Here is an 18484-nt window from a genome sequence, read left to right on the forward strand (position 1 = left end):
GCGGGTTTTCCTTGCTGAATTATAAATAAAGTTTGCATTTTTTCCGCTTAAATGATCTTTGACAGAATTTGGGGACTTTCTTGTTTTTAACTATAGATTAAACCTTGGGTTTAAGGGACTTGTATTGCTGGGGAAATGATAATATCCCGATGTTTATTGAATATTATTACTAAGTAACTACCTAACTATTACTTGTCTAGGAACTTAGTAGGAAGATTATATAACTATCTAGAATTTAGGTTGCATACACATGAAAATGCCTTTTAAACCCCTGCTTAAAATTAGTTGCCCCTTTGTAAAATCATTTTCACCGTATGTCTGACACTTTTCATTCATCTAAAATCTTTAATACAACAGTTTTAAATCATAGGAGAAAAGAACCATGTCCCTTTCTTTTTTCTGCTACATGTATGTGTGAGCCTCCTTAAATGCCCCTATCCACTGAGATAATTACGGTAGCTTGTGAAGGACATGGTATGAGATTTTTTTTTCAATTTGTGGCCACAAAATAAAACTCGTTGGAACGAAATAAAAATTCGTGGAAACGAAATAAAATTCGTGATGTTATCAGTTACATGTATTTTTTCTGATTATTCTGTAATGTACATACGGTTTTGAATGCAGCTACTGGTATAGCATCGAGGGTACAAGTTTATAATTCATCTTTGCAAACATAAAGATTCTACCATCTCTGACAGATTTGTTTTCTAGCTAGTTTTGATATATTATATTCTCCCTCACTTTGTTCATCCAAATATGAATTTATTTAGAACCAAATAATCAACATACACATGTCTCGTAAACAGGATGCTGCTCGTTAGCTCTTTATTTTCAATATTATACAAATAATCTCCAGATAATCCCAATTCTAAATCATCTACAGAAGATTTAATTTGTATATCGTCCATTTTTTACACAAAATGTTCTTAAGACACAGTGTACCTTACTACCGAACAACTTAATATTCAAAGAACCGAGCGAGCTTAGATAAACGCCCAATCCTGCTAACTGCTATTTGTACCTGCAAATTACGTGGACCTAATTTCGAACACGCGACAACTACAACGAACATAAGTATAACTTGTATGTTCACATTCAATTTATACATTTTTATATCCATATCAAAATAAGCTTCTTTTGTAAAATAAAGTCTTCAATTTGTAGTCACTGATGCCAAAAGAAAAACTGCATTTTATGTGGCAATAGTCTAGTCTCATACAATACATATATGGATCAAACCTGTTAGAGTGACTTTATGCAAAATACAATCATTGCAGAAAAGGAAGTGCTGCTTTTTAATTTATATAAAAATGAGAGGTCATTGCTGCTGTATATTGAAATAGAAAAATACTTAGTACATAAAGAGAAATCTTATCATAGTTTAATAAATAAAAAGAACTATAAATGTTGTTTTTTTCTGCTGACTTCCCCAAGTCAATTAATCGAAATGAACATATTTTCATCTATGTATGCAAGTAGATAATTGTATGAATTTTCGCAAAACGTACTAGTATTTGCCAAGAGAATAATATATATAACGTTATAATTTTTTGTAAAACTTGAATATAGCTGTAAACCAAGTTGCCATTAATATTCTATCAATTTTCAAAGAAGTGTAACATGTAGGCAGGAATCGAGAATTATCGTGCATAGTTCTTTATTTTTTGATATTTCATTTGGTTACTAGGGATTTATATGGTTACTAAGGGTTTATTGAGTATAAGAAAGTTTAATTTTTACTCTATTAATTATATTTTATGTATACAGACAGTGTACATAAAATACACAAAAATATGTGACTGTCACATTATTATTTGTTATTCTGATGTTCACAGTGGTTGCATACAAACTGTTAAGAAATCTTCCTACACTTTTATACATTTTTTATATGACTGCAACGCTGTTGCTAAGGATTTCTTTTATGCCTGTAGGATAAAATTTTGAATTCTAAAGATACATGTACATAGATCTTAATCCTTAAGATACAAACATTGAACCTTACAATTTCATATCATAGTACACAAACATCCCTTTTTCTCAATAATTTTATGCATTTAAAGTTGTTACTAGGGATGTGTTTTGTTGCCATGGAAAATTAAATTCTGCATTTCACCTACAATTTACAATGTTTCTAGGATTTAAATGATTTTTATCATGTGTTACTTAAAAAAATATGGAATACATACATAGTTCTATAAATAAATGTTTCTGAAATTGACTTTAAATTCAATTCATGGTTGTTATATTTGATGTGTTGCTAGGCAACCAAATTACAGGGATAACACCAAAAAAATATCATTTACTGTTAGACTTGGGTATACTCTTGGATTACATATAATATTAGTTTTTTTGAAGAGGGGGCCTAGGTTGGCTCTTGTCCTATCTTATTCTTTGAAAAGGTGTAAGTTTTATTTGAATACTTCAGCAAAACAGAGGTTTTAGATTGTTTAAATATTAAGTCTTTGAACACTTCAAACTTGAAATAAACATATTAAGATATTATTTTGTAATCTCATGAAATGCTTTACCAAAATAATATACGGGAAAAGTATCATTAATTTATAATAATACATGTACATTATAATTAACAGTTCAGAAAATTATAATTGTAAAACAAAATAATAATAATAAAAAAAAAAAAACATCTGTAGAATACAGCCGCGAGGTTCCTCGGCGATATATTTTAGACACCTTATATTTATCAAGAAAGACTGGTTCAAATATAAAAACATACTTTACGAGCAAATTACATTTTTGCATTTAATTTAAAAAACGTTAATCTCAGTCATTAAAACATTTTATCTTTATAACTAAAGCGGTCTTACCAAGACATTTTCCATCAGTGTCAATTTAATATATTTCATGTACAGCTTTTATTTACTTTTTTCCCCTATTTTTCGTTCTTTAATTAGAATTTAAAGCTTGGAATTCATTTATCAGATAAAATCTATCCGATCTTTAGAGCCTTGGCATATCAGTAATTGCCAATGAGAGCAAACAGTATCTCTTGTTAAATTAATCTCAATCTAATAGTTATATAATATAACCGTTCAACTTTATACTTATCATCATTTCAACTGAAGATTTTCAAGATGAAGCACAGTCTTGGTCTTGCATTTTTGCTTCTTAACTTTGCTTGTGCTTATAACCTTTCAATACTCACGGACGATAGTGGACGAAATATCACCGACTTGGACATGAAAAACATTGATACCAAAAATGCAGACGTGGTCAGGCAACTTTTGAATCAGGAGACACTTATTAGAATGGCATTAGTGAAGAATGTACACATACTGATGAAGGATATGGTGGACCTTAAGGAAAAACTAGAGTCGATGGGATCCTTGCAACAAAGTACTGAAATAAAAGTAGCCGCTTTACAAAAAGAAGTGAACGATCTAAAAAGTGAAAACCAAAAACTAAGTCTTAAAAGTAGAAAATTCGAGGAAAATTTCAGTATCATCGAGGGAAACTTTACGCAAATTAATGAACAGTTTGAGAATTTTGCAAAAGAATTTGAGGAAAAAAGGGAAGCGTTTGAAACAAACACAAGTACGATTCTTGGTGATTTGAAAATTGAAGTTCGATATCTCTCAGTCACACTTCTAGATCTTAATGAACATACACTGGAAAGAGACAAAAGTATTCCTGCTATGATGGTAGAGAAATGTAACGCCTTGTCGGCAATGTTTAATGCTTCCCTGGATACCTTGAACAGTGATTTATCAGACACAAGTACTAAGCTGTCGAAGTCAGTGTCAAATCTGGAAATTTCCCAGAATGCAATCATGGCATCGGTGTTTGGTATGTATTTTCATTTACAGATGCATCCTATATTTGAATTTGCACAAGTATGATCAATCATTTGAACATTTACTTCCCTTAAGGTATTAATTTAAGGTTAAGCTATCGTTAATTTATATATATTCAAGAAATGATTCCTGGCCAAGTTATTTGAGTATAATCTGAGTTGGATATGTTAACTCTTGTTTATAATATTAAAAAAAATGTAAACTGACCTACACCAGGTTAAATTTAAAAAATACTTTGGCCAAAAAATAGTGTCATTCCCCATATTTTTTTTAATTTGAAATCACTGAACAGTTGTAAATGTAAATTTGCGTTACATTTCATGTGTTCAAATTTGCTAATATAAACTAATAAAACGGTAGAAAAGGAAATTATGGGAAGCGGGGGAGGGGGGGGGGGGGTTATAACTGATATATACAAGTAGATCTAGCAGCCATGATGTTTGTTAAAGTTGGCTAACTGTTTGAAAATCTCAAATTTTCCATAAATCCTGAGGACTAGAAATGAGAGGATTCCTTTCATACGCATAATTCATCTAGCTGTCAAGGGGGTTTGTCTCTGATCCAAACCAAGTTATACAAAAATAATTTGCGTTCCTTTTTGAATATTAAACTATAAGAGTCTAGAATATAAACAAAATTAAATTATATGTTCATAAAATAATTTTGGCTGTAACGCGTCTTTTGATTGGATAAAAAAAATAATCACAATTGTATAACCCGGCCGCGGGTTGTCAATGTCACCATGACTTACGTCAAAAACGTATCAATCCGCTTTACGTTATGTTAAAAATAATAATAATTTGAAGACGTGTTTCAGGGAGAAATTGTCTTGTTTTGTATACTTAATGATTGAAAATTAAATTATACATAATTAAATAGCAACACACGCTACACTGTACAGCTCAACAAACGTTTTAAGCTCACATGGTTTTTCGCACAAATTAAGGTCACATTGTTATAATATAATATTGTGTATCGAGACAACACAATACATTTTAAAAGTAGTCTTAACATAATTTGAGTTTTATTTCATTTACTGAAACATAATTCACACAAATCAATTGGTAGAACTTTGATATATTCATGGCTGAAAAAAACCCAACTATTTTCAGTTGAATTTTTGTATCTTCTTGCCAATTGCAACTGTCTTTATATCCGTTCTTTTGAAAGCAATAGCTCTTGCAGAAACGTAGACATGGGTACAGTACAGCTACTGTAACTTGTATTTTCTGTACATTTTGACTCTTTAACTCGGGATGGTAATAGTATTTTTCATCTGTTTGACTGCTTTATATGTTAATAAGATGGGATTTTTAAGCGCAATTTCTAAAATCTAGAATCATGAAAGATTAATCCCACTGTAAAAATTTAACGTTTTAAACCGTAATGCAGAAGTCTTTTCCATTTCATACAAGGAGTTTACTATTTTAAAAAATTAAACAATACTTAATTATCCTACCCTTTAGTGTGGTTTCCTTTTGCATTATTATCCCTTTTCGGCGCTGTGTTTCGACGAAACCAAGAGGAGTATGGTAAATGAGCAAAGCTTTTTAAAAAAATACTCACCTTTAAGAAGAAAATTTGAAGATTTCAACGACATGGCATTAAGGAAAGTTCGTTTATACAATTTGTAAAAACCCATTGTAGAATCGTATAGTCGAAACACCCTACCATTTACTTATAAATTTTCCTTTAAATCATCCACTTTGGAAACTTAAGATTATAATTTTAAAAGACATTTACGCTTGACATTATATATGTAATATAACGAAGGGTTATGGCATTGCACTGCAGTTCGAAAATAGTAATGTTTATTACAACAATGTGACATTAATTTGTGCGAAAAACCACGTGAGCTTAAAAAGTTTGTTGAGCTGTATACTGCTATAACTTGATTTTGAGTAATTTACACTTTATAAACTGCGAAGGTTGGTGTAGTTTACATATTTTAATGAACCGGTTTGTGGTTTATTAAGCGTATACTGCCCAATCACACGGTTATACAGAATAACTTGGGTTGTTATTTGATTAATTTTTTGAAAAATATTTATATACTGAAAAATTAAAAACAATGTATTTATGGCATTGGTACATGTATGTATGAGGATAAACGATCACTTCCAAGTATAATATAGTTTTGTATACCTGAGAGGTAGTGGATGAAATATTTATCTCCGTAAACTAACTGGAAAGAAATCGACAATATAAACATCAGTGTTAAGAGGAAAGTACATCAATTAGTGGAAACGGAATAAGTCATCATTTACAGTCATGTTCATATAGGTTAAATGTCGTTTACTAAGTATTTTGTTCAACTCATTTCCATTACCAGAATACATTTCTAGAAATATTTATTAGATATATACCAACTACACTTTCTTTTTTATTGTAAATATTAAATTAGGTTAAACTTCATTGATAATTGTTTATTGGTTGGATAAAGTGGCCGAAAGGCATGAACCACTTACAAGAAAATAGAGAAAGTTTATCAGTTAAAGGGGATATTTTTTACAATGTATTTTTATCAGACTTAACTCTGTATTCTTTTGAACATTATAAATAAACAAATAACTAATATTCAGATAAAAAAAAGTACTTCTTTATATCATATTGAACTGTTTGTATATCTTCATTTTTAATATTACAGGTGATATCAATACAACCCTAGGCGACTTAAAGACCGAAATGAAGCAATCTCAGAATGACCAATTGAAGCTGTCTGCTACTGTGTCCTCTCTTGAGGTGTTCCGAATGAATGTTACTAATAATCATTGCGGTATGTTTTGGAAAATTTTCTCTGGTTTAAAAATCTTAACATATAGATTAAAGAGAAACGATTTGGAAAGCAGTTCGCAATTATCTTAAAATGGTAGATTTTTTATAATCATTATGGACAACTATCTATCATGCGTCAGAAAAAAGAATCGCAAGGAGCTTCAAGTTACTAAGAAAAAGAGTAAATTATCCAGAATCATAAACTAATGCATAAATTATGCAGAATACATTAAGATATTGTCTCGAAAAAAAGTGTTTAAACATGCAAAAAAAAAAAAAAAAAGAAAATAAATATGAAGGAGTTCAGGAATCTTACTTGTGTGAAGTATGTAAAGTATGTATGCATCTTATGTCAATTATCAAATGATAATTTTTTATTCGATAGTAACTTAGAAATTATAGCAGATCCTTTTATTAAAGATTTGGGAAAGAAAGTGGCTTTCACCGCTGGAGTAACGTCTGGTTCATCATCCTGGAGCAGTGGCACACTGGTTTTCAATAAAGTCATTAACAACGTGGGAGGTGGGTATAATCCCAATACAGGGATATTTACTGCACCCCTCAATGGAGACTATGTCTTCTACGTCAGTATCCAAAGTTACGGAAACGACAATAGTGATTTACATGTGGACATAGTCTTCAATGGATCTATCAAGGTTCGAGCCCTGGCGTATAGTTATAATTCAAATGACCTTTATGAAACAGGGACAAACATGGTATCACTGAGACTACAGCAGGGAGACACGGTGTGGGTAAAGCATCACTCCGGTAAAGGTTATTACACTCACAGTGACGCTCCTATCACAACGTTCTCGGGATTCCTGATCTAAAGATGTGCAGTTCTCAATTTGAAGATAACAAATAGCTGTACGGATTGTTAAATGTATTTAAATAATAGTTCTGCATTTTGTCAGATTAAATGTTCTTTAAGGGTGCGCGGGTTGATATATATTTTTTGACTGACTTTGATTTGAAATGACATAAATAAAAAATCCCTGAAATATAAGGAAATCGTAGGTTTTCCTTGGTGCTTAGTTATGAGATTTTGTTTTGCCTTCTATATAATTCCATACAAAATTTTGCACAATTTTTTAACCTTATGACAAAATCTTATATAATTCTCCCACTCTACTTGGTAAACATTACTCAGGTTGTCCATTTAAATGTAAATCTATGATAAATAATGCTGATTTCTGAAACAAAGTTTGTTTGTGTTATTTATCCTTAAGCTAAAAAAAATTTCAAAAGGAAAAAAAAAATCATAAGAGAAGAAAAAAAAAAGTTTTTCGTGACTCGTAATTTACAATTCTGATGTGAGTTTAATCAAATTTCAAACGATAATAATTTGACCAAATTATTATGCTTATATAATGTAAGACAAATGCTTTTATATTTCATGAATGAGTAAAAACTCAAATAACTAGATGTGTTTCTGAAACACTATGTAACAGTTATGACGAAGATTAAAGTTGACAGATAGACAAACAGATAAACAAACAAAAACAATATACACCCCGATTTTATCAATTCGGGCGCATAGAAAAAGGGGAAAATGGGAAAATTATACTCCTTACCGGGTATATAAAGATCTCTAACTTACGTTTGCTATTTTATTACAGTAAATTTATTATATGTAACACTAACAGGGATGGAAAATATAGTCTTGCCGCACTTTTGATATATATCACGTTGATAAATATTCAAGTGATAGTTTTCAACTTGGTAGAGAAAAAAATATTTATGCTTTAATTAAGATTCATTTCACAAATAAAAATGAAAAAAAAAAACATTTTAGTATGTATCCATACATACATGTACAGGATCATATCACATGATTTACTTTTCTTCAAATTAAAACACATCTACATTAATTTTACAACTTCATGACGGACTCTACCTTCATATAACAAAATCAAGTTCCCTGTCATAAAAGATTATTTCAATCCATTTTTTTAATATCTCCAGCGTCATTCAGTGTGTTAGCTTTAAAATTTGCAATTGTGCAAAACACTGCAGTTCAAACATATGATGTAAATTTTATTTTAGCTATATAGCGATTTGAAAATTCCACTAAAATCTGTTCTCATTTCATCGTCTTAGGGCCAGATTAAAAACCGGAGATATCTACATTTTTCAAAGGAATAGAAACTATTTTGAACACTGTGAAGAATAAGAGCAGAAATAATTGCAGAATATATAATATTCCCAGAAGATACATGTATTTGCATTGTGTCATCCACGTGTTCTATGGATTGATATGCTGAGAAACCAAAAGAGATGAATAAAAAAGGGGTCATTTTTACTATTTTTCAAGTCTTTGAGTACAATTTAAATGTATTTTAACGTTTATCTAAAGATGGGTGCAATATAATAAAACAACAAATTCTGTGACGTTAGGACCATTTAAAAAAAAAATATCTTTAAAGTCACTACAGTCCTAATCATTCTTTTAAAAATTTATTTTATTCCTCTGTGAGAGAGCACCATAAAACACATCACATCAGGGAAAGCCTTATGTGAAAAAAAGCGACACAAATTTTTGCAGCCATCTTATTTATGAATCTAACTGACATAATGATTATTACAGATTTGAACAGGTCAGCTACGCATTCTCCTACTTAATTAATTTTCCTTTAAATTAAATGTAATAATCAAAAAAATACAATCATTGAATTACTTTGGATTCGAGCAGAATGGAAGATAACAATGAATATACGAATGAAATCTTTACTCATTTATTCCATTTACTCATGACTTTTTTTGACAAAATTACATGCCTATAATTATTTAAATTTAATTCAGAATTTTTATTTGATGCCTTTTTTCAGTTTGTTAATGGTCTCTGAAAATTGTTTATATCCACTCTTTAATCACTTGAATTTACAGAATTTTTATTGTTTAGTGTATGAATGGAACTGACATATTGTATACAGGGACATTTTCGCCCCCGTTTTATTTTCGACCCTTTCGTCCTCTTCTCTATTGGGCGAATTTAAAACGGGGCGAATTAAAATAACACAGCATATTTTGTTAAACAGAACTATGACTTGGCGAATTTAAAACGGGGCAAAATTATTTGCAAGTGCAAAATGGCGAAAATAACACGGGGCGAAAATAACCCTGTATACAGTAATTGTTATTGATCTTGAATACTTTGGAGAAAAATCTCATATTAGTGGATATTTTTTTAAGCACACCGTCACAAACCTGCAATATAAAATTAAGAGAAGGCTGTTCATCACCTGTCTATCATATACATGTAATTGACGCTTCATATTCTCTCAGTTGCCAAACTGTGTTAAAGCAGCGTGGGACATATATCATACATGTGCTGATATGAAGACGTTTTCCATGCACTCAGCATCTATTTTCTAATAAAGTTTTAATTTTAGCACTGGCTGGATACATGTACCTCATTCTGTTTTGGTTATCCATTTAGGTATTTATTTTAATTGAATCTCATTTTGTTGTAATTTTTTTTTCATTTTATTGTTTGAAAAAAAAGATGACATCAATGCACACAAAAAAGAAAATTTCAATTATGTTTCTGTTTCCAGGGTTCTCCATCATTGAAATTTTACTGCATTGCAGAGCTTGAGGAAAGCTTCATTTTTGCGATCAAATTCCCAACCGAATCACTAAGCATTCTAATTTCAAAAAAATACAAATTAACACACTCTTTTTAAAAATCCCTTATTCATTACACAAATGGTATGATCGTACATATCGATCAAATTAAAAAAAACATGTTCAGAAAAGCAGAAGAGGTTCTTGTCAAAACAGTCGAACTAATCGACAGTTTTGAAAATAAAATTGCCGTAGTTTTTTTTTTAAGTTTTTTTTATAGAATTTCCGAATTACATAAAAAAAAATAAAAAATTAAAAAACCTTCAGAGTGAAATACTTTTAAGAGTTCCTTGAACATGGTGAAATGGTATGCAATTTATTTACATCAATTAAATTACTTCTGTGCAATGTTATGTTTGACTTAATTTCAATTCTAACATAATTTTAGAGCCGTGGCTCTATAGAGAAAAACATATTTAAACTTTATTTTAAATAATACAACTACAAAATAACCGTTACATGGAAGTGTGAAATCAAATTATTGTTCCTTCATGCTTTAAGTCCGGCGAGGGTTTAGAAGAAATTGATTCATTATGCAAGATGAAGCCAAGGTAATTAAGTGCCCTCCCTTTAAGAATTGAAAGACGATAGAATCGTTTGATTAAAGTTTCCATTAGAGAGAGTTTGTATGTTTGGAGTTTCTAATTATCACAAATCTACTGTGTCTGCAAAATCTTTACTGTGTCGCACACATAAAATTTAAAACGTTTCTGTCTCGGAGAAAATCTTACTGTGTCGGGAGCAACACAGTAAAACAGCTTATGGAGAACCCTGCGTTTCATTTAAGCTCTTAATCAAAAACAAAAAGCTGTGTCACCTGTTAACATGCAAAGGTCAAAATTTAATACTCTGCTTCCTAGCTATTCTCATAAACTATGATACTTCATTAGATATTGTGAAATATAATAAAAGGATAAAATAAAATCATTTAGCAAACTTCAATAGAAATTATCTTTTTATTATTTGGATACTGTGACATTCTAATAATATCTGAGGGAAAACTAAAATTTGAGACAAACCAAACAAAGAAAAGCTAAAATAACACTAGAATCCAAAGCCAGTGCATCATCTAACGCGGGATGCTTCACTCAATGCTCTTTCTGAAACCAATTTAAGAGCCTCTATTTTCCTCTACATGTAGAAAGATCCTTGAAAACTTAATTGGATGATTGAGTAATAAGATATTGGTATGAAAATTCTAGACAGGCATGTGATATTAATCGACAAAGGGCCATATCAAATCATAATCTTTCTGTGTCAACACAAAATATTTGAAATTTTTGCACATTTGTAAAACTGATGAAGGATTTGAATTTTTAGTTCACCTGAGCTGAAAGCTTAAGTGAGCTTTTCTGATCTCTTTTCTCTTGTCCGTCTGTTCGTCCGTCCGTCTGTCTGTAAACTTTTAACATTTCCGACTGCTTCTCTGGAACCACAAGTTATGATTGATCATATTTCTTTTGAAGCATCCTCAGGAAGTGCAGATTTAAGTTTGACCAAATCATGACCCCTGGGGGTAGGGTGCCGCCACGATGGATGAACATAATTTTACTTAGGAATATATAGGATTTTTTTTTCAAAGAAATCAAAGCCATGATTTGTCATATTTAAGTTGGGCAGGGGGTGGGGGTGGGGGAGGGGTGGTTCACAATATAAGTTCAAATGTAAAGGTTAAAGTCACAGGCAGTCAAGAAATATGCAAGCATCTTTAATTAGTGTAGATTCAAGTTTGTTCAAATCATATCCTCTCCCCAGGACTTTAAGGATTGGTTGGGACCACTTTTTGGTTCAAACATTGATTCCTGATTTTTTTCCTAGCCGTAGTGTTCAGGTGAGTGATGTGGCCCATTGAACTCTTGTTCATTTTCCCAGGATTATTTCATAACAATAATGATTGTTTAGATAAAAAAATTTACCATCACATAAAAGAAATGTAGCTGTAAGTTTATAATTGAAAGTCGGGTTTGTTGAAAAATAAGTTTATAAAAACACTTAACCAACACCCTTCAGCGTCTAAATTGTTAAGTGGAGCCTGGGAAAGTAAACATTTCAGTCTGAAGCTTACAATTGCATTTCAACTTAAGATTAACAAGATGAAGTACGTTCTCTATTTTGTATTGCTGTTATTGCATTGTGCATCTGTTCATACTTTTTCTATATTCACTGATGATAGTGATCAAAACACTACCGAATTGGACATGAAAAACATTGATACCAAGAACGCGGACGTGGTCAGGCAACTTTTGAATCAGGAGACACTTATTAGAATGGCTTTGGTCAGGAATGTACACATACTAATGAAGGATATGGTGGACCTTAAGAAAAAACATGAGTCGATGGAATCTTTACAACAGAGTACAGAAATAAAAGTTACAGCCTTACAACAGGAAGTGAGGGACCTTAAACGGGAAAACCAAAAACTTGACCTCGAAAACAGAAAATTTGCAGAAACTTTTAATCTCGTTAAAGATAACTTTACGCAGATTAGTGATCAGTTTAAAGACTTTGCTAAAGAATTAGAGAAAGAAAGAGAAGCGTTCGAAACAAATACAAGTATTGTTCTAAGTGATTTGAAAATTGAAGTTCGATATCTCTCAGTCACACTCCTAGATCTTAATAAACATACACTGGAAAGAGAAAAAATTATTCCGGATATGATGGACGAGAAATGTAACGTCTTGTCAGCGATGTTTAACACTTCACTGGAAACCTTGAACAATGATTTAACAGCAATCAGCACTAAACTGTCGAAGTCAGTTTCAAATCTTGAAAACTCACAAAATGCAATTATAGTATCTGTGTTTGGTAAGTATTTCTTTTTGTTTCTTCTCATTGATCTATGTGACTTTATGATAAATAATTTGAACATTTACGTTAAGTCAAGCCATTGATTTCCATGATTACTGTAAACCAACTTTTATTCGTGTGCGAGAAATTTTCGCGAAGTTCACGAGAGCCTCATCATCACGAATATTTCTCCCCGGGAACCAGTTCTTTAAGTCTCTGCGTTTATTAACAACATATCAAATAAGGCTTGATCGCAAAAATTAATTGTCGTGAACTAATCTAACGCCAGTAAATCGTGAAATAAAATGGCATCGAATAAAAGTTGGTTTACAGTATACATGGTTAAAAGCACTGGTAGTGTGATACATATGTAAATGGTCTTTTTTCAAGTGGAATATATTTATATTATCAAAACGGAAGATGCAAAATACTTTATATCACTATTAACAAACTCACTGAAAAGAAAGAGAGCCCATGTCGGTTCTAATCCAAGTCTTGTTAAAAATATTTCTGAATTTCATATTAGAAAATTTGTTCTGACAAATTAAATTAAATGTAGTAATAACGTTTTATTTTTATTCTTTGAAAAAAGGGGTTGTACAAATCTGTTCTAACAAAATTAGCTTTTTATGCATTGTAACGTTTTTTTAAAAAGGTATTATAAGGCATCTAATTTAACCAATTCTGTTATTCGCGATATTGAATTCAAATGTATTATCTAATTAGACATAAATGGGATTCCTTACAAAGACGAATTAAGACCTTTCAAAAAATATGTTTTAAATTTTAAGCAACAAATTGTCGATTTTAATTTAGGTAATTTTGTTATCTAAGACAATTTTATCTACTAGTAATATGCCATAGCACATTTGATTTTCATGAAAGGTTTGTTGAATTAAGGAATGTCACGTAGGCATATTTAATGAAGCGCGCTAGCGCAAGTCTGTGTGATTCATACACCAATAATTCACACTAAACTTAAAAAATTAAAAACATAAGAAATTAACATAAATTAACATAAGAAACGAGAAATTTTTGCGAGAGCCTCATGCTCGCTGTTAACCGGTCCTTAAATCCTAATTGTCTAATAAGAACAGATTTGATAGCGAAAATTAATCGCAGCGATCTAATTTGCCCATAGTTAATCGTGAAATAGAGTTGTCGAGGAAAAAAAGATGGTTTACAGTATCATCTGTAATTTTTATGAGGAATTCTAATATAAAGTTTTTTTTTCTCTTTCAGGTGATATCAACAAAACCTTGGATGAATTACAGACTGAACTAAAAGAAACACACAATAGTCAACTGAAGTTGTCTGCCTCTGTATCCTCTCTAGAGGTGTTTCGAATGAATGTTTCCAATAACCATTGTGGTAAGAATTTATAAAAACAATTAAATTGGTTTAAAACTAAAATTCCATTGCATGTGAATTATTGTTAATATCTGTCTTGAGTATGACATTATTTTTCTCCGAAGGATTTCTTAGAGAAAGAAATCATAATTACAAAAAAATTACATAGGCAGAGTGTTTTTTAATAAAAATCGGGCAAAAGATGAAAATTAAAAAAAAAATCTCTACCCTTAAATATTTTAATAGTTAGGCTTTGAACAAACCATATCAATCTAATTTTCTAGGCATACAATGTAAAAGCTTTGTTTTGTCCTTACTTTCATAGAAATACGTCTCATTCGTATAGATTTTGGAAAGAAAGTGGCTTTCACGGCTGGAGTGACGTCTTCGTCCACTTCCTGGAACAGTGGCACACTAGTTTTCAATAAGGTCATTAACAACGTGGGAGGTGGCTATAATCCCAATACAGGGATATTTACCGCACCCCTCAATGGAGACTATGTCTTCTATGTCAGTATCCAAAGTGCTGGTGCCGACTTCTATGATATTTATGTAGACATTGTGTTCAATGGATCTAGCAAGGTTCGAGCGATGGCCTATAATTATAATTCTAACGATCTGCACGAAACAGGGACAAACATGGTGACACTGAGACTACAGCAGGGAGACACGGTGTGGGTTAAACATCACTCTGGTACAGGTTACTACACTCACAGTGACGCTCCTATCACAACGTTCTCTGGATTCCTAACCTAAATGTGTGCAGTCCTGTATTTGAAGACAACAAATATCTATACAGAATGTCAATTGTTGTAAAATCATGGGTATGCATTGTTTCATTGTAACCTACATGATAAAATAAAATAAAAAAAAAACATATCAAAGTTCGAAAAAGTCATATAACAGAAAGAAAAAAAATAATCTGAATAGACTTAATTATACATTACTGTATAAATAACAATATTTATAGATTTGAATTGAATTCGCAACGACCACTTAAAATGAAGAGCACATTAATAGAATATTGCACTTATATTTTGTTAGACATTTAATTCAATATTTTATCAATTGCAAGTGCGCTCTAGCAAAAATTGTATTTGTGGCTTTGGTCCACTTTGGGTTGACGATATATTAAACCATGAGTGAGTCATTCTTTTCATAAAGTTATCATACAGTGTATAAGCATACATTTTATTTCATGTTTGTTTTCCTCAAAAATCTCTTTCTCAGAACTCAGATTTTTACGTAACTGAAAATTAACATATTAAGGGATTTGAATTGTAAGGAAGGAATAGTTTTGCTAGTTAGTAATCACTACTGATACCACAAATAACTTAACAAAGACTGAGATATTGAGATGTAGTAGTCGTAAATGAGATCATTTACAAACACAACAACAACAAAAAAAAAACATCACGGCAGCGGAATATAAACTCACATATTAGGGAAACTTGATTTTATTTATAATTATCAGACTAATTTTAAGACAAAAAATAAGTTATTCTTAAAGAAATTCACCGATTAACTAATTGCGTCAAAGAAAAAAAATAAATAAGATATTTTGGGTCTTTATTAGATTTAAAGTCAATCAGGGGTCGATTTCGGATTCAAAGAAAAATGTTATGCTGTTTTTTTAAGGGTGAGGCTCGCACAGGTGTATGTAAAGGGGGGGGGGGTTAAAAATGTACAATAACTTTGTTGACATTACATTTATTTGTTAACAAAATCATTCATTTTGAAAACTGCTGATCACATGGCCGCGACTTTCTCTTAAGTCATGTCTTCGTTATCCGGCTTTAGCGACTAACTTTGAAAAAAAAATAAAATATCCCATAAACTACTGGGGTTGCTGATTTTTATTTCTGTAAAATGTCATGAAGATTTTGAATGCCAGCTACGAGAACTCTCGAGTACATAACTAAGGTGAAACAAAATATGATATATTTTCGATGGCTGAAGCGATGGACCTGATTCATTTTTTTTGTTTCGGTAAGCAAATTTCCAGTAGGAGGAATAAACCTTTAAATCTTCCAAAAGATTATGTATATTCTGAAAAAAATAGAAATCAAATTATTTTTAATTTTTCTTCGATTTCAATTGCAAGGGTAGAAATTAAGAAAAAAAGGAATGTTCACATCACCCTAATAAAAAAATACTATAGTTTACTATAGTTAACTATAGCAAAGCAAAGTGTCAAAGTTTTCGTCAAAGTTTTTCAAAGTGTCAAAGTTTTCGTCAAAGTTTTTCAAAGTGTCAAAGTTTCTCCAAAGTGTTTCAAAGTGTTAAAGTTTTCTTCAAAGTTTTTCAAAGTGTCAAAGTTTTCGTCAAAGTTTTTTTTTCAAAGTATCAAAGTTTTTGCCAAAATTTTTCAAAGTGTCAATGTTTTCTCCAAAGTTTTTCAAAGTGTCAATGTTTTCGCCAAAGTTTTTCAAAGTGTCAAAGTTTTCTCCAAAGTTTTTCAAAGAGTCAAAGTTTTCGTCAAAGTTTTTAAAAGTATCAAAGTTTTCGCCAAAGTTTTCAAAAGTGTCAAAGTTTTCGCCAAAATTTTTCAAAGTGTCAAAGTTTTCAATAAAGTTTTTCAAAGTATCAAAGTTTACAATAAAGGTTTTCCAAAGTATTAAAGTTTTCGTCAAAGTTTTTCAAAGTGTCAAAGTTTTCAATAAAGTTTTTCAAAGTGTCAAATTTTTCAATTAGGTTTTTCAAAGTGTCAAAGGTTTTGCTAAAGTTTTTCAAAGTGTCAAAGTTTTCAATAAACTTTTTCAACGTTTAATTGTTTTCGATAAAGTTTTTCGAAGCGTTAAATTATCAAAGTTTTTGATAAAGTTTTTCAAAGTTTCAAAGTTTTCAATTAAGTTTTTCATTCAAAGTGTCAAAGTTTTCGATATTTTTTTTTTTAAGTATCAAAGTTTTCGATAATTTTTTTTTAAAGTGTCATAGTTTTCGATAAAGTTTTTCAAAGTATCAAAGTTTTGAATAAACTTTTTCAAAGTTTCATTGTTTTCGATAAAGTTTTTTAAAGTGTTAAAATCTCAAAGTTTTCGAGAAATTTTTTCAAAGTATGAAAGTTTTCATAAAAGTTTTTCATTCAAAGTGTCAAAGTTTTCGATAATTTTTTTGAAAGTTTTTGATAAACTTTTTAAAATTGTCAAAGTTTTCGCCAAAGTACTTCAAAGAGTCATAGTTTTCGTCAAAGTTTTGCAAAGTTTTAAAAAACTTTTGCCATAGTTTTTTAAAAGTATCAAAGTTTTCTCCAAAGTTTTTCAAAGTGTCAAAGTTTTCGCCAAAGTTTTTCAAAGTGTCAAAGTTTTCTCCAAACTTTTTCAAAGTGTCAAAGTTTTCAATAAACTTTTTCAACGTTTAATTGTTTTCGATAAAGTTTTTCGAAGTTTTAAATTATTAAAGTTTTTGATAAAGTTTATCAAAGTTTCAAAGTTTTCAATTAAGTTTTTCATTCAAAGTGTCAAAGTTTTCGATATTCTTTTTTTAAGTATCAAAGTTTTCGGTAATTTTTTTTAAAGGGTCATAGTTTTCGAATATAATTAATATAGAGATCCATCAAAATTGTCCAATCCACTACTGAGAACATTTGTAAGCAGCATTTTTCTGTTTTGTTTCTATGGTAACCGAGTGTGGCCCAAACCAGGTTTTTTTTTAATTAGAAATAACTTTGAAAAAATGCAAGGAACCATACATTAAAGTCTCAAAATGATTACTCCAGCAGTTTCTAAGAAATCAAAGTTTAGAAATTTTTACTTTTCCTGCCTTTCCTTGGAGACAATAGATTATTTGAAAATTTTAAAATGGGAATTGCACAACTACAGTGATTTATCATCATTTAAAGTTTCATGGTGAATCGTTTAGAGACCGGAAAGAACATACCAGAACAAAATTTCTTACTTTTAGCACATTTTATATGGCAACGATAGACATTTTGAAACTGAAAGTCTGCACTCTGCATAAGAAAATCATTTAGATCGCCTTTTGTGGAAAGTTTAAAGAATAATATTCCAGCCATCTTTGAAAAAATCCCCAACAAGGTTTCTATGTGTAAAACAGCAATATACCGCCCTACTTCCTTCGGAATGACATAGATATTTAGTCAAGATCTTTAAATTTGCAAAAAAAGAGAAGAA

At 30.6% G+C, this 18484-nt stretch overlaps 2 protein-coding genes across 2 annotated transcripts; both read left to right on the top strand.

Annotated features, from left to right (window-relative positions):
• The first annotated feature begins 3060 nt into the window (after nt 1-3060).
• Nucleotides 3061-7419, top strand: LOC134259721 (multimerin-2-like). Its single transcript, XM_062742315.1, has 3 exons — nt 3061-3804; nt 6460-6588; nt 7008-7419. Exons 1-3 carry the CDS (start codon nt 3093-3095, stop codon nt 7415-7417), a joined length of 1251 nt encoding a protein of 416 aa, XP_062598299.1. The 5' UTR covers nt 3061-3092; the 3' UTR covers nt 7418-7419.
• Nucleotides 7420-12288: 4869 nt separating this feature from the next.
• LOC134259722 (multimerin-2-like) lies at nt 12289-15234 on the top strand. Its single transcript, XM_062742316.1, has 3 exons — nt 12289-13019; nt 14244-14372; nt 14698-15234. Exons 1-3 carry the CDS (start codon nt 12308-12310, stop codon nt 15105-15107), a joined length of 1251 nt encoding a protein of 416 aa, XP_062598300.1. The 5' UTR covers nt 12289-12307; the 3' UTR covers nt 15108-15234.
• Nucleotides 15235-18484: the final 3250 nt, after the last annotated feature.

The sequence above is a fragment of the Saccostrea cucullata genome, unplaced genomic scaffold (genome assembly GCF_032062105.1).
Source record: "Saccostrea cucullata isolate Sc308-1 unplaced genomic scaffold, CSIRO_AGI_Scuc_v1 ctg1230, whole genome shotgun sequence".
Taxonomy (NCBI): Eukaryota; Metazoa; Mollusca; class Bivalvia; order Ostreida; family Ostreidae; genus Saccostrea; species Saccostrea cuccullata.